The sequence below is a fragment of the Pseudophryne corroboree genome, chromosome 5, assembly GCF_028390025.1.
Source record: "Pseudophryne corroboree isolate aPseCor3 chromosome 5, aPseCor3.hap2, whole genome shotgun sequence".
NCBI classification, from domain to species: Eukaryota; Metazoa; Chordata; class Amphibia; order Anura; family Myobatrachidae; genus Pseudophryne; species Pseudophryne corroboree.
Window position 1 is genome coordinate 87,574,182 of NC_086448.1, and position 17,580 is coordinate 87,591,761.

At 49.1% G+C, this 17,580-nt stretch overlaps 1 protein-coding gene across 3 annotated transcripts in view; it reads right to left on the reverse strand.

Moving 5' to 3' along the window:
- Positions 1-17,580, reverse strand: part of CROT (carnitine O-octanoyltransferase) — a 164,166-nt gene that overhangs the window by 120,693 nt on the left and 25,893 nt on the right. For all 3 annotated transcript variants that reach the window (XR_010177587.1, XM_063921450.1, XM_063921449.1), the window contains exons 2-3: positions 9,151-9,279; positions 7,662-7,786 (exon numbers count right to left, since the gene is read on the reverse strand). Coding sequence is in view for 2 of the 3 variants with exons in the window: in XM_063921450.1 (XP_063777520.1) it covers positions 7,662-7,786; positions 9,151-9,271 (246 nt within the window). In the remaining variant the exon portion in view is untranslated. The remainder of the gene's footprint in view (positions 1-7,661; positions 7,787-9,150; positions 9,280-17,580) is intronic.

Sequence of the window (17,580 nt, forward strand, 5' to 3'; positions counted from 1 at the left end):
GAAGCAGTGAGAGGAGGGGAATAGAGTCATCGGGAAGCCACAATATGAGAGTTATATAGTGGAAGACGCAGGGACCCCAGCAGCACAGAGTATATAAGGAGATGAGTGATGTGTCAGCGAGGCTGCATGTGACAGAGGCAGTGACACAATGTGAGGAGGGGAATGGAGGCAGCAGGAAGCCTCAGAAGGAGAGTTATATAGTGGAAGAAGCAGGGTCCCCAGCAGCACAGAGCATATAAGGAGATGAGTGATGTGTCAAGTGAGGACAGGGCTGCCTGTGACAGGGGCAGCGACATGAAGTGGGGAATAGAGGCAGCAGGTAGTCACACACTACGGAAAGCGGAACGCACTGGAAAGCGAAAGACGCAAGGTTCTCTAACAGCACAGTGCAGGAATGTGGCAATCCTGCCACACTGATGCTAAAAGATTGTGGCGTTACACACTCCTCTATACAAATTTCACCAAACTCAACTGCCCACATGTTCTAGGTTAAGTTACTGCATTAAGCACTAAATAGAGATCATTTGCCAGGTTCTACAGAAGACTGGGCACAATATTGCTCACACTCAATGAGATCTCAGGTTCCCTCATTTACAGTGTAAGTAAATCTGCCTGTAGGCGAGACCTGTAACACAGGGTAATCTAACACTGATCAGGGACAGAAGGATCTTGAGTTACGCAGTACAGAATAATAAGAATTTACTTACCGATAATTCTATTTCTCGGAGTCCGTAGTGGATGCTGGGGTTCCTGAAAGGACCATGGGGAATAGCGGCTCCGCAGGAGACAGGGCACAAAAGTAAAGCTTTCCGATCAGGTGGTGTGCACTGGCTCCTCCCCCTATGACCCTCCTCCAAGCCAGTTAGGTACTGTGCCCGGACGAGCGTACACAATAAGGGAGGAATTTTGAATCCCGGGTAAGACTCATACCAGCCACACCAATCACACCGTACAACTTGTGATCAAAACCAGTTAACAGTATGATAACAGAGGAGCCTCTGAAAGATGGCTTCTTAACAATAACCCGAATTAGTTAACAATAACTATGTACAATTATTGCAGATAATCCGCACTTGGGATGGGCGCCCAGCATCCACTACGGACTCCGAGAAATAGAATTATCGGTAAGTAAATTCTTATTTTCTCTATCGTCCTAGTGGATGCTGGGGTTCCTGAAAGGACCATGGGGATTATACCAAAGCTCCCAAACGGGCGGGAGAGTGCGGATGACTCTGCAGCACCGAATGAGAGAACTCCAGGTCCTCCTTAGCCAGAGTATCAAATTTGTAAAATTTTACAAACGTGTTCTCCCCTGACCACGTAGCTGCTCGGCAAAGTTGTAATGCCGAGACCCCTCGGGCAGCCGCCCAAGATGAGCCCACCTTCCTTGTGGAGTGGGCCTTTACAGATTTAGGCTGTGGCAGGCCTGCCACAGAATGTGCAAGTTGGATTGTGCTACAGATCCAACGAGCAATCGTCTGCTTAGACGCAGGAGCACCCATCTTGTTGGGTGCATACAATATAAACAACGAGTCAGATTTTCTGACTCCAGCTGTCCTTGCAATATATATTTTTAATGCTCTGACAACGTCCAGTAACTTGGAGTCCTCCAAGTCACTTGTAGCCGCAGGCACTACAATAGGCTGGTTCAGATGAAATGCTGACACCACCTTAGGGAGAAAATGCGGACGAGTCCGCAGTTCTGCCCTGTCCGAATGGAAAATCAGATATGGGCTTTTGTAAGATAAAGCTGCCAGTTCTGACACTCTCCTGGCCGAAGCCAGGGCTAGTAACATGGTCACTTTCCATGTGAGATATTTTAAATCCACCTTTTTTAGTGGTTCAAACCAATGAGATTTTAGAAATTCCAAAACCACATTGAGATCCCACGGTGCCACTGGAGGCACCACAGGAGGCTGTATATGCAGCACTCCCTTAACAAAAGTCTGGACTTCAGGAACTGAAGCCAATTCTTTTTGAAAGAAAATCGACAGGGCCGAAATTTGAACCTTAATAGATCCCAATTTGAGACCCATAGACAATCCTGATTGCAGGAAATGTAGGAATCGACCCAGTTGAAATTCCTCCGTCGGAGCACTCCGATCCTCGCACCACGCAACATATCTTCGCCAAATGCGGTGATAGTGTTGCACGGTTACTTCCTTCCTTGCTTTAATCAAAGTAGGAATGACTTCTTCCGGCATGCCTTTTTCCTTTAGGATCCGGCGTTCAACCGCCATGCCGTCAAACGCAGCCGCGGTAAGTCTTGAAACAGACAGGGACCCTGCTGAAGCAAGTCCCTCCTTAGAGGTAGAGGCCACGGATCTTCCGTGATCATCTCTTGAAGTTCCGGGTACCAAGTCCTTCTTGGCCAATCCGGAACCACTAGTATCGTTCTTACGCCTCTTTGCCGTATAATTCTCAATACTTTTGGTATGAGAGGCAGAGGAGGAAACACATACACCGACTGGTACACCCAAGGCGTTACCAGCGCGTCCACAGCTATTGCCTGCGGATCTCTTGACCTGGCGCAATACCTGTCCAGTTTTTTGTTGAGGCGAGACGCCATCATGTCCACCATTGGTCTTTCCCAACGGGTTACCAGCATGTGGAAGACTTCCGGATGAAGTCCCCACTCTCCCGGGTGAAGGTCGTGTCTGCTGAGGAAGTCTGCTTCCCAGTTGTCCACTCCCGGGATGAACACTGCTGACAGTGCTATCACCTGATTCTCTGCCCAGCGAAGAATCCTTGCAGCTTCTGCCATTGCACTCCTGCTTCTTGTGCCGCCCTGTCTGTTCACATGGGCGACTGCCGTGATGTTGTCCGACTGGATCAACACCGGTTTTCCTTGAAGCAGAGGTTCTGCCTGGCTTAGAGCATTGTAGATTGCTCTTAGTTCCAGAATGTTTATGTGAAGAGACGTTTCCAGGCTCGTCCACACTCCCTGAAAGTTTCTTCCTTGTGTGACTGCTCCCCAGCCTCTCAGGCTGGCGTCCGTGGTCACCAGGATCCAATCCTGTATGCCGAATCTGCGGCCCTCCAATAGATGAGCACTCTGCAACCACCACAGAAGAGATACCCTTGTCCTTGGAGACAGGGTTATCCGCTGGTGCATCTGAAGATGCGACCCTGACCATTTGTCTAACAGATCCCTCTGGAAAATTCGTGCATGGAATCTGCCGAATGGAATTGCTTCGTAAGAAGCCACCATTTTTCCCAGGACTCTTGTGCATTGATGTACAGACACCTTTCCTGGTTTTAGGAGGTTCCTGACAAGCTCGGACAACTCCTTGGCTTTTTCCTCCGGGAGAAAAACCTTTTTCTGAACCGTGTCCAGAATCATCCCTAGGAACAGCAGACGAGTTGTCGGCATTAACTGGGATTTTGGAATATTCAGAATCCAGCCGTGTTGTTTTAGCACTTCTTGAGACAGTGCTAATCCCCTCTCTAGCTGTTCTCTGGACCTTGCCCTTATTAGGAGATCGTCCAAGTATGGGATAATTAATACGCCTTTTCTTCGAAGAAGAATCATCATCTCGGCCATTACCTTTGTAAAGACCCGAGGTGCCGTGGACAATCCGAACGGCAGCGTCTGAAACTGATAGTGACAGTTTTGTACAACGAACCTGAGGTACCCCTGGTGTGAGGGGTAAATTGGAACGTGGAGGTACGCATCCTTGATGTCCAAGGACACCATAAAGTCCCCTTCTTCCAGGTTCGCTATCACTGCTCTGAGTGACTCCATTTTGAACTTGAACTTCTTTATGTACAGGTTCAAGGACTTCAGATTTAGAATAGGTCTTACCGAGCCGTCCGGCTTCGGTACCACAAATAGAGTGGAATAATACCCCTTTCCCTGTTGTAGAAGAGGTACCTTGACTATCACCTGCTGAGAGTACAGCTTGTGAATGGCTTCCAAAACCGTCTCCCTTTCGGAGGGGGACGTTGGTAAAGCAGACTTCAGGAAACGGCGAGGCGGATCTGTCTCTAGTTCCAACCTGTACCCCTGAGATATTATCTGCAGGATCCAGGGATCTACCTGCGAGTGAGCCCACTGCGCGCTGAAATGCTTGAGACGACCGCCCACCGCCCCCGAGTCCGCTTGAGAAGCCCCAGCGTCATGCTGAGGCTTTTGTAGAAGCGGGGGAGGGCTTCTGTTCCTGGGAAGGAGCTGCCTGTTGGTGTCTCTTCCCCCTTCCTCTGCCTCGTGGCAGATATGAATATCCCTTTGCTCTCTTGTTTTTAAAGGAACGAAAGGACTGCGGTTGAAAAGTCGGTGTCTTTTTCTGTTGGGGAGTAGCTTGAGGTAAAAAGGTGGATTTCCCGGCTGTAGCCGTGGCCACCAAATCTGATAGACCGACTCCAAATAACTCCTCCCCTTTATACGGCAAAACTTCCATATGCCGTTTTGAGTCCGCATCGCCTGACCACTGTCGCGTCCATAAACTTCTTCTGGCCGAAATGGACATAGCACTTACCCGTGATGCCAGTGTGCAGATATCCCTCTGTGCATCACGCATATAAAGAAATGCATCCTTTATTTGCTCTAAAGACAGTAAAACATTGTCCCTATCCAGGGTATCAATATTTTCAATCAGGGACTCTGACCAAACTACTCCAGCACTGCACATCCAGGCTGACGCTATAGCTGGTCGTAGTATAACACCTGTATGTGTGTATATACTTTTTTGGATATTTTCCATCCTCCTATCTGTTGGATCTTTAAGTGCGGCCGTCTCAGGAGAGGGTAACGCCACTTGTTTAGATAAGCGTGTGAGCGCCTTATCCACCCTAGGAGGTGTTTCCCAGCGCGCCCTAACCTCTGACGGGAAAGGGTATAAAGCTAATAACTTCTTTGAAATTAGCATCTTTTTATCGGGGGCAACCCACGCTTCATCACATACATCATTTAGTTCTTCTGATTCAGGAAAAACTATAGGTAGTTTTTTCACACCCCACATAATACCCTGTTTAGTGGTACCAGTAGTATCAGCTAAATGTAACGCCTCCTTCATTGCCAAAATCATATAACGTGTGGCCCTACTGGAAAATACGGTTGATTCGTCACCGTCGCCACTGGAATCAGTGCCTGTGTCTGGGTCTGTGTCGACCGACTGAGGCAAAGGGCGTTTTACAGCCCCTGACGGTGTTTGAGGCGCCTGGACAGGCACTAACTGATTGTCCGGCCGTCTCATGTCGACAAACGACTGCTTTAGCGTGTTGACACTATCCCGTAATTCCATAAATAAAGGCATCCATTCTGGTGTCGACCCCCTAGGAGGTGACATCCCCATATTTGGCAATTGCTCCGCCTCCACACCAATATCGTCCTCATACATGTCGACACACACGTACCGACACACAGCAGACACACAGGGAATGCTCTTAACGAAGACAGGACCCCACTAGCCCTTTGGGGAGACAGAGGGAGAGTTTGCCAGCACACACCAAAAGCGCTATATATGACAGGGATAGCCTTATAATAAGTGCTCCCTGTATAGCTGCTTTTATAATATAATTTTTGCCACTATTTTGCCCCCCCTCTCTTGTTTTACCCTGTTTCTGTAGTGCAGTGCAGGGGAGAGACCTGGGAGCCGTCCTGACCAGCGGAGCTGTGTAAGGAAAATGGCGCTGTGTGCTGAGGAGATAGGCCCCGCCCCTTTTCCGGCGGGCTCGTCTCCCGCTCTTTAGTGTATTCTGGCAGGGGTTAAATATCTCCATATAGCCCCGGAGGCTATATGTGAGGTATTTTTTAGCCAAATAGGTTTTCATTTGCCTCCCAGGGCGCTCCCCTCCCAGCGCCCTGCACCCTCAGTGACTGCCGTGTGAAGTGTGCTGAGAGGAAAATGGCGCACAGCTGCAGTGCTGTGCGCTACCTTTAGAAGACTGAGGAGTCTTCTGCCGCCGATTCTGGACCTCTTCATGTTTCAGCATCTGCAAGGGGGCCGGCGGCGAGGCTCCGGTGACCATCCAGGCTGTACCTGTGATCGTCCCTCTGGAGCTGATGTCCAGTAGCCAAGAAGCCAATCCATCCTGCACGCAGGTGAGTTCACTTCTTCTCCCCTAAGTCCCTCGTTGCAGTGATCCTGTTGCCAGCAGGACTCACTGTAAAATAAAAAACCTAAGCTAAACTTTCTCTAAGCAGCTCTTTAGGAGAGCCACCTAGATTGCACCCTTCTCGGCCGGGCACAAAAATCTAACTGGCTTGGAGGAGGGTCATAGGGGGAGGAGCCAGTGCACACCACCTGATCGGAAAGCTTTACTTTTGTGCCCTGTCTCCTGCGGAGCCGCTATTCCCCATGGTCCTTTCAGGAACCCCAGCATCCACTAGGACGATAGAGAAATATAAACTAGTCCAACAAGAATATGCATGGCTTGCACAGAACTCCTGCATGAGATGTGGATGAACGCACAAAGCCAGCAGATGAACACACAAGTTCAATAAACGTATAATGAGACTTACTTATAAGAACATAATAAGGCACATGCTATGATTGGCTGAGAAGTTCAACACTTGTTTTATTGCTTCAAACCTGGAAATGTTCATCTACTGGCTGATGTTTTTTGTAATAAACTGTATTAAATGCATTGTATACCTTTAAACAACCATAGGGGCTAATTCAGACCTGATCGCTGCTGTGCATGTTCGCACAGCAGCAGTCAGGTCTAAAGTGCGCATGCGCCGCATGGCAGACAGCCGAGGGATGTCTTAGCCCTGCGATTGCCTCTGCCTGATTGACAAACAGAGGCAGTCGTTGGGCGGACCGGCTGCGTTTAGGGGGCGCGGTCCGGGCAACGCAGGTGTGCCTGGACCGTTGGGGGGGCGGGCTGCAGCAGCTGCGTGACGTCACATGCAGCCCTTGCGACCCGGGCAGCAACGAGTAGCTCCCTGCCAGTGCGCCGCTGGTAGCTACTCCTACAGTACATAAGCATTGCCGCTGTGCGATGCTTTTGTACTTGTGCGGGAAGGGGTAGAACCTGACATGCGGGGCGGGCCAGCCCTGTGCTGGGCTTCCCCCCGCATGTCAGGGAAATTATCGTAGATGTGCTGAATTTAGCACATCTACGATCAGGTCTGAATCACCCCCATAGTCAGGCACACTATCCCCATTTGATGGGCGTAATAAAACCATACCTCCAAAAGTATGGCTTTACTACAGCCGACAGAGGAGATCTCTCAGTGCTGCAGGATCTAGCCCAGCTAAACTGTTCATGTAACTAATATGGGAGGGGTGTGGGGACACGTGGCTCCTAAGACACATATATGGTGAAGGACAAGGTGGCTCTGCAGACCCCTCCTCACTGACAGCACTGGTAATCCGCCTCCTCCCCCAGCTGGCAGTAATGGCTGCAATCTCAATCATGGTCCCCAGACTGACTAAGGGGTCTATGTACTGAGAGAGAGTGAGTGAGTGAGTGAGTGAGTGAGTGAGTGAGTGAGAGAACACCAACTAACCAGCTTTTAAATGTCATTTTTCAGACACATCATGTGACATGGTAGTGAGGAGCTGATTGGCTGGTACTGTAGCTTTCTCCACTCTATCCCTCGCCAAGGCTTAGTACATATGCCCATAAGTGTATATACGGGAAGGCATAACTGCAAAGTCAGGACTTTATAAACATCTTTCATCAATAATACTTTAAGAAAAGTAAGTATTTACCCAGTTCTTTCTTGTTTTTGCCCTTTCTAATAGTTTTTGGTGAAGTTCTTTGCCTATTCCATTCTCAAAACTCTTCACAATTCTACAAGTATTCTCGTATTCTTGTTCATTTAAAAATGGTTTTACTGCAGAGACAAAGAAAATAAAAGAAAATAAATAAAAACAGTCCAATCAGTGGTATACCGTCCTTTTTTGGTTGATGGGGTTAATCCAATTAGCCGTGAAGGGGGTGAGTTGCCGTTGCAATGGCGAAGAAATGCGGCACCACAATTAGTCCATCCTCGCGGCTCAATCTCACCCCGGGACTCGCCGATTTTTGTACACAGCCCTATGGGGCTGTAAATGGAAATCTGCGAGTCCGGTGGTACCGTAAGTGCGGCATACAGATGCACTTACTCACACCGTGAATGAACTCGTGGCTGATTAGATTGAGCAAAGTAACGCAAAGGACATCTTCTATTTAGTTTAGAATCCATACCCTGATATCCATTTACATAAGATATAATATTTATATACTGTCTAACAGCCGAGGAGAAACTATCCTAGCTCTGCAACGGCTACAGCCACACAAAGGGGTAATCTTACTAAAGCTTCTAGAGATGAAAAGTGGTGATGCTGCCCATAGCAACCAATCAGATTAGGTCTATCATTTTCTAGGATGCAATGGAGAAATGATAGACAGAATGTAATTGGTTGCTATGGGCAACATCACCACTTTTTATTTTTAGAAGCTTTAGGGGGGGTATCCTATTAGCAGCGGTACTTTACAGCTGCCAATAGGATCGCCTGGGTCCAATTTCCACCGATCAAAACGGCCTCTAATTGGACACCGCGATAATGATCATCGGTCATTAATCGCGATATCCACCTATTTTGACTGTCCGAAATCACTTTGGGGCTAATAGGATGCCGCACTTAGTAAATATACCCCAAAGTATCTGTAAAAGAAAAAGTAAAGCAAGTGAAGCGCCTTGAGTCCTATTGGAGAAAGAGCGCTATATAAATAAAATTATTATTATTATTAAGTACTAAGATGAAGGTAGTTTATAGGGTAATACAGGAATATAAGACAAGGCCGAAAAATAAATCAATCCATCCCTGCTCCCTCCGCCTTTGTCCACTCTACACCCAATTACAAGTGACACCTAAAACCGTACACAGTCATATTTGTAGGGAAGCACTTGGAGAAAGGCACAACAGACTTTTGTACATACTAGTCGCCCCCGTTGCTAACCAATAGCTCTGACCCATCCAAACTTCTCAACGGGCCAGGAAATCACTCAGGGGCTTCCACCGCCCCAGCACCCAAATGTTGTTTATGAGAATATACCGCACTCAGGGACGAGCTCTGATACGTAACATTGGGCTTACTGTAAAATCAGCCAGCCAGCACAATGTATGTGGGGCGCCTATCCCTGCAGCGGTCAGAGGCTAATACCTGTAAGGAAAACAATCAGTTCTACATGGCCAACAGATTTCTTGCACATACCTGAGTCGCAGTATTTCGACAAAGACTCTTCAAGGGAAGGAACTGGGAGTGGAGGCAGCGACCCCTGGTACTGAAAGGTCTTCTCCTCTACAGACTCAAACACATGATTCTCCATGGTCATCCAGTCAGCTACAGGGAGAGGAAATGAAGCAGGTCAGGTCATGCTCTATCCCATAGAGGTGTCGCTGCAATGTCTTATTGAATTTTTCCTAGAATATTATATATATATATATATATATATATATATATTCTCATGTAGAGCAAGTGCAATTGCAGACAGCTTGCAGTCCACTTTGAATCAGCCCCATGGCCACTGTACAGTACATCAATAATAAAAACATAACACTTTTTCTAGCTAATGCCAGAAACCGATGACCAATCTCACATTTGAGAATAACGCTCAGGAACACAACAGAACAGGATAAGGGCTATGAATAAGAAATCAAATACGTGGATTTGCACAAGCTAAGAGCCTTTTTATACAGGCGTTCTCCAATGTACAAAAGACGTCACATAATCTAACTTTATTACCCAGTCACTTCTGCGTTATCCGTGTACAGTGTAGCTCGTATAATTCTGTAATTATCATTACCACTAAGAGCATTAATGAGGCAGGAGACAGCAGCTGGCAGTGGCCCACATCCTGCCAGTGATAAGGCATGCTAATAAAACATTTACTGTCTGCTCCCTGCATTCCGATTTGGATAAGGACCTCCTAACATGGTAACAACAGCAAACAGACCCAATTGGATTACCTTGCATTGCCACTGACACTGGTGCTTTAGGGGCCTATTTAACACCGTCCGCATCCAGGATGCAGATGACAGGTGATAAAATCGCCCAAACCTGCACTGTGATAATTGATTACATCGCAGGGCTCTATCAATTATTGCATGCAGGAACAGAGCCTGCGGTCAAGCACTGTCTCTGCGATGCCTTTTCGCAGCATCATCGGGGTATTTTTCGTAAAAAATATCCTGATGTCCTGCTGCGCATGCGCCACCCCCGCCGACATCACCGCTACCGCCGCCGCCCGGCCATCCCCCACCCTCGTCACGACTACCCCCGCACGCCGCGGACGCCCCCGCAGCAGGATAATTATTTATTTATTACCAGTTATTTATATAGCACACACATATTCAGCAGCGCTTTACAGAGAATATTTGCCCATTCACATCAGGATAATATGCTCACCTGTCCAGGGAGCTGGTCCGCGTTGCTTCAGGAGGCTGCCGGGCGCCGAGTCCTTCTCCTGCGCTGTGACCCCCGGTGCTGTAAAGTGCGCTGCCATTTTGCAGCGTCACTTTACTGCACTGGGGTCACATTGCAGCATATGGGGGGACCCAGCGCCTGGCAGTGCTCACTGGAGCAGCAGACACCGGCTCCCTGGACAGGGGAGTATGTTGTTGTTTGGGGTTTTTTTACTTTTTTTTTTTCTTTCTTTTTACGCTGTGATCAGCTTGTGTGTCCATCGGACACACAGAGCTGATCACTCTGCCGGGTCCCCGCTCAGCTTTCTCTGCCAGAGGCAGCACGATGTTCAATAGTGCCAGGAATGAGCACCTGGGGATATTCAATTAGCTGTGCTGTATCCCCAAAACTAGAGGAATTCTGCCGATACCCTCCTGAAGTGCGAGCAAAAATCCAAGTAAACTAGTGCCACAATGCTGTATGCGGGCTTACCGCGTGCGCTAATAGCAACACACTGGGCACTTAAGTCAGAGAATGCTGCTTACTGCAACTAAACTCCTGGCTTTAGGTGCAGTAAACGGTGTCAGGCAAGACATGGAAAAAATAAGAATTTACTTACCGATAATTCTATTTCTCGGAGTCCGTAGTGGATGCTGGGGTTCCTGAAAGGACCATGGGGAATAGCGGCTCCGCAGGAGACAGGGCACAAAAAAGTAAAGCTTTAGGATCAGGTGGTGTGCACTGGCTCCTCCCCCTATGACCCTCCTCCAAGCCAGTTAGGTACTGTGCCCGGACGAGCGTACACAATAAGGGAGGAATTTTGAATCCCGGGTAAGACTCATACCAGCCACACCAATCACACCGTACAACTTGTGATCTAAACCCAGTTAACAGTATGATAACAGCGGAGCCTCTGAAAAGATGGCTCACAACAATAATAACCCGATTTTTGTAACTATGTACAAGTATTGCAGATAATCCGCACTTGGGATGGGCGCCCAGCATCCACTACGGACTCCGAGAAATAGAATTATCGGTAAGTAAATTCTTATTTTCTCTATCGTCCTAGTGGATGCTGGGGTTCCTGAAAGGACCATGGGGATTATACCAAAGCTCCCAAACGGGCGGGAGAGTGCGGATGACTCTGCAGCACCGAATGAGAGAACTCCAGGTCCTCTTTTGCCAGGATATCAAATTTGTAGAAATTTACAAACGTGTTCTCCCCTGACCACGTAGCTGCTCGGCAGAGTTGTAATGCCGAGACCTCTCGGGCAGCCGCCCAAGATGAGCCCACCTTCCTTGTGGAATGGGCCTTAACCGATTTAGACTGTGGCAGGCCTGCCTCAGAATGTGCAAGTTGAATTGTGTTACAAATCCAACGAGCAATCGACTGCTTAGAAGCAGGCGCACCCAACTTGTTGGGTGCATACAGTATAAACAGCGAGTCAGATTTTCTGACTCCAGCTGTCCTGGAACATATTTTCAGGGCCCTGACAACTTCTAGCAACTTGGAGTCCTCCAAGTCCCTAGTAGGTGCAAGGCACCACAATAAGCTGGTTCAGGTGAAACACTGACACCACCTTAGGGAGAGAACTGGGGACGAGTCCGCAGCTCTGCCCTGTCCGAATGGACAAACAGATATGGGCTTTTTTGAGAAAAAACCACCAATTTGACACTCGCCTGGTCCAGGCCAGGGCCAAGAGCATGGTCACTTTTTATGTGAGATGCTTCAAATCCACATATTTGACTGGTTTTAAACCAATGTGATTTGAGGAATCCCAGAACTACGTTGAGATCCCACAGTGCCACTGGAGGCACAAAAAAGGGTTTTGTATATGCAATACTCCCTTGACAAACTTCTGGACTTCAGGAACTGAAGCCAATTCTTTCTGGAAGAAAATTTACAGGGCCGAATTTGAACCTTAATGGACCCCAATTTGAGGCCCATAGACACTCCTGTTTGCAGGAAATGCAGGAAACGACCGAGTTGAAATTTCTTTGTGGGGCCTTCCTGGCCTCACACCACGCAACATATTTTCGCCACACGTGGTGATAATGTTGTGCGGTCACCTCCTTTCTGGCTTTGACCAGGGTAGGAATGACCTCTTCCGGAATGCCTTTTTTCCCTTAGGATCCGGCTTTCCATCTCCATGCCGACAAACGCAGCTGCGGTAAGTCTTGGAACAGACATGGTACTTGCTGAAGCAAGTCCCTTCTTAGCGGCAGAGGCCATAAGACCTCTGTAAGCATCTCTTGAAGTTCCGGGTACCAAGTCCTCCTTGGCCAATCCGGAGCCATGAGTATAGTTCTTACTCCTCTACGTCTTATAATTCTCAGCACCTTAGGTATGAGAAGCAGAGGAGGGAACACATACACCGACTGGTACACCCACGGTGTTACCAGAACGTCCACATCTATTGCCTGAGGGTCTCTTGACCTGGCGCAATACCTGTCCCGTTTTTTGTTCAGACGGGACGCCATCATGTCCACCTTTGGTATTTCCCAACGGTTTACAATCATGTGGAAAAAACTTCTCAATGAAGTTTCCACTCTCCCGGGTGGAGGTCGTGCTGAGGAAGTCTGCTTCCCAGTTTCCATTCCCGGGATGAAAAACTGCTGACAGTGTACTCACATGATTTTCCGCCCAGCGAAAAGTCCTTGCAGTTTCTGCCATTGCCCTCCTGCTTCTTGTGTCGCCCTGTCTGTTTACGTGGGCGACTGCCGTGATGTTTTTCCCACTGGATCAATACCGGCTGACCTTGAAGCAGAGGTCTTGCTAAGCTTAGAGCATTATAAATTTACCCTTAGCTCCAGTATATTTATGTGGAGAAAAGTCTCCATACTTGATCACACTCCCTGGAAATTTTTCCCTTGTGTGACTGCTCCCCAGCCTCTCAGGCTGGGCTCCGTGGTTACCAGCATCCAATCCTGAATGCCGAATCTGCGGCCCTCTAGAAGATGAGCACTCTATAACCACCACAGGAGAGACACCCTTGTCCTTGGATATTTGGTTATCCGCTGATGCATCTGAAGATGCGATCCGGACCATTTGTCCAGCAGATCCCACTGAAAAGTTCTTACGTGAAATCTGCCGAATGGAATTGCTTCGTAGGAAGCCACCATTTTTACCAGGACCCTTGTGCAATGATGCACTGTTTTTAGGAGGTTCCTGACTTGCTCGGATAACTCCCTGGCTTTCTCTTCCGGGAGAAACACCTTTTTCTGGACTGTGTCCAGAATCATCCCTAGGCACAGCAGACGTGTCGTCGGGATCAGCTGCGATTTTGGAATATTTAGAATCCACCCGTGCTGATTGTAGCAGTATCCGAGATAGTGCTACTCCGACCTCCAACTGTTCCCTGGACTATGCCCCTATCAGGAGATCGTCCAAGTAAGGGATAATTTAGACGCCTTTTCTTCGAAGAAGAATCATCAATTCGGCCATTACCTTGGTAAAGACCCCGGGGTGCCGTGGACAATCCAAACGGCAGCGTCTGAAACTGATAGTGACAGTTCTGCACCACGAACCTGAGGTACCCTTAGTGAGAAGGGCAAATTTGGGACATAGAGGTAAGCATCCCTGATGTCCCGGGACACTATATAGTCCCCTTCTTCCTGGTTCGTTATCACTGCTCTGAGTGACTTCATCTTAATTTGAACCTTTGTAAGTGTTCAAAAAAAAATTTTTAGAATAAGTCTCACCTAGCCTTCTGGCTTCAGTACCACAATATAGTGTGGAATAATACCCCTTTTCTGTAGTAGGAGGGGTAATTTAATTGTCACCTGCTGGGAATACAGCTTGTGAATTTTTTCCCATACTACCTCCTTGTCGGAGGGAGACTTGGTAAAGCAGACTTCAGGAGCCTGCGAAGGGGAAACGTCTCGACATTCCCATCTGTACCCCCGGGATACTACTTGTAGGATCCAGGGGTCCTGTACGGTCTCAGCGCCATGCTGAGAACTTGTCAGACGCGGTGAAACGCTTCTGTTCCTGGGAATAGGCTGCCTGCTGCAGTCTTCTTCCCTTTCCTCTATCCCTGGGCAGATATGATCTTATAGGGACGAGAGGACTGAGGCTGAAAAGACGGTGTGTTTTTCTGCAGAGATGTGACTTAGGGTAAAAAACGGTGGATTTTCCAGCAGTTGCCGTGACCACCAGGTCCGATGGACCGACCCCAAACAAGTCCTCTTCCTTTATACGGCCATACTGTGCCGTTTGGAATCTGCATCACCTGACCACTGTCGTGTCCATAACATCTTCTGGCAGTTATGGACATCGCGTTTATTCATGATGCCAGAGTGCAAATATCCCTCTGTGCATCTCGCATATATAGAAATGCTCTATAGTCAATAAAATACTGTCCCTGTCAAGGGTATCAATATTTTTAGTCAGGGAATCTGACCAAGCCACCCTAGCTCTGCACATCCAGGCTGAGGCGATCGCTGGCCGCAGTATAACACCAGTATGTGTGTATATACTTTTTATTATATTTTCCAGCCTTGTCAGCTGGTTATCACTGACCTGGTTTGGGAGTGTTGTGGACTCGGGGCTTCTTCCGATGACCGGGAAGAGGAACCGCCACTGGGTCGCAGTAGGGATGGCCGGATGTAGGTCTTCCTCATGCAGGACTACGTCGGCAGGCGGGAGGCACAGAGGAGTTCTTGACGGTCTCCTGTAAGACAAGACTCGTAGAAATACTGAAGGCTGGGGTACTGAGATATTAGAGGTACCGTGATGTCGGAGGCTCCGCGGTATTGGGGTTCTGAGGTGCTGGAAGTACAGGGCGTGCTAGGAGGCCCCTGGAGGTACGGAGATGCTTGGAGGCACGAGGTGCTTGGAGGCACGGAGGTGCTTGGAGGCACGGAGGTGCTTGGAGGCACGAGGTGCTTGGAGGCACGGAGGTGCTTGAAGGCACGAGGGTACTTGGAGGCACGGAGGTACTTGGAGGCACGGAGGTGCTTGGAGGCACGAGGTGCTTGGAGGCACGGAGGTGCTTGGAGGCACGGAGGTGCTTGGAGGCACGGAGGTGCTTGGAGGCACGAGGTGCTTGGAGGCACGGGGTGCTTGGAGGCACGGAGGTGCTTGGAGGCACGGAGGTGCTTGGAGGCACGGAGGTGCTTGGAGGCACGGAGGTGCTTGGAGGCACGGGATGCTTGGAGGCACAGGATGCTTGGAGGCACGGAGGTGCTTGGAGGCACGGGATGCTTGGAGGCACAGGATGCTTGGAGGCACAGGACGAGGGAGCTCTGGAATCACAGCTTCCGAAGGAGAAACGAAGATACTCAGGCACCGGATCTCTGCCTGGTATCCGCTTTTAAACTCCCCGCCCCAGCCTGATTGACGGAGCAGGCAGGTGACGTCAGACCTGCTCCGCCTGCTTGCCCTCACTTGCGATGGCGGCGTCCCTGCTTCCGGGAAGCCGCCGGGGAGCAGCGCCGACCCGCCACTGAATCCGGAGACCGCCAGGGGGAACGAGGCGCCGGGCAGACCAGACCACCCGTAGGGACAAGCGCGGCCGCCGCGGCCGCTGCAGGTTTGTAACAGTACCCCCTCCTCCAGGAGTGGCCCCTGGACACTTCCCGGGCTTAGTCGGATGTTTGGAGTGGAAGATCCGAATCAGACGAGGAGCCATTACTTCAGTAGCTCCAATCCAACTTCTTTCCTCAGGACCGTAACCCTTCCAGTCCACCAAGTACTGTAATTTTTTATGAAGATAACGGGAGTCAAGAATAGCTTTGATTTCAAACTCTGCTCCGGCTTCTGCCACTACTGACGTTGACCTAGGGAGTGCTGAGTGGAACCGATTCAGAACGAGGGGACGGAGTAGAGAAACATGAAAGGCGTTAGGTACTCGAAGATGGGCAGGCAAACCCAGTTTACAGACCACAGGATTTAAGACTTTTAGCACAGGGTAGGGCCCGATGAACCTTGGAGCGAATTTCATGGTAGGCACCTTCAGCCGGAGGTTCCGTGTGGACAGCCATACCCTGTCCCCAACTTTATATTGAGGTGCAGCTCGCCGTTTCTTATCTGCGAAGAACTTGTACCGAGCCGAAACCTGCTTAAGATTGGCATGAACCTTCCTCCAAATTTGTCCAAAGTGTCGTAGAGTGGATACTACAGCAGGAACCTCTACTAACGGAAGGCTTGGAAATTCCGGAACACGGGGATGGAACCCGTAATTGACGAAAAATGGTGATTCCCCAGTGGAAGAATGAAACAAATGGTTGTGGGCAAACTCCGCCCAAGGCAGCAACTCCACCCAATTGTCCTGTGAAGGAGAGAGGTACAGACGAAGAAAAGTCTCTAGATCCTGATTGACACGTTCCGTTTGTCCATTTGTTTGGGGATGATAAGCAGACGAAAACTTAAGTTTGATTTGCAGAGTCGAACAAAGGGCTTTCCAAAACCTGGCGGTGAACTGTACTCCTCGGTCAGAAACAATCTCTTGTGGTAACCCATGCAAACGAAAATGTTCTCGGATAAACAGTAGTGCCAGTTTCGGTGCTGTTGGAAGACCAGTCAAGGGCACAAAGTGTGCCATCTTCGAAAAACGGTCAACGATAACCCAAACGGTGTTGAAACCTTTGGAACAGGGCAGGTCAGTGACGAAGTCCATGGAAATGTGAGTCCAGGGTCTCACAGGGATAGGCAGAGGACGAAGTAACCCTGCAGGAGGCAAACGAGGAGATTTGTGTTGTGTACATTGGGGACAGGAATTAACGCAATCTTGTACATCCTTCCTCATGGTGTTCCACCAGTAAGATCTTTGCAGAAACTTGTACATCTTCTGAGCGCCGGGATGACCGGAAAACTTGGAGTTATGGACCCACAGTAGTATCCTTGAGCGGAATCTAGCTGGTACGGACATTCTTCCAGGAGGAGGAGCTGGAGTAGTTAAAGCAACAGAGACAGAAACTGGATTCAGAATTAAACCCCGCTCCGGAGGTTCATCCTCGTCAGAGGAAACTTGTGAACGAGAAAGTGCATCTGCTTTAATATTGAGACTCCCGGCCCGGTACTTGATAATGAACGAGAATCGGGAAAAGAAAAGTGCCCATCTTGCCTGGCGAGGATTCAAGCACTGTGCGGATTTGATGTACAGCAAATTCTTGTGATCTGTGTAGATAGTAAACACGTGTTTAGCCCCTTCCAGAAGATATCTCCATTCTTCCAAGGCAGACTTGATTGCCAAGAGTTCCTGGTCTCCAATAGTGTAGTTCCGTTCGGCCGGAGAG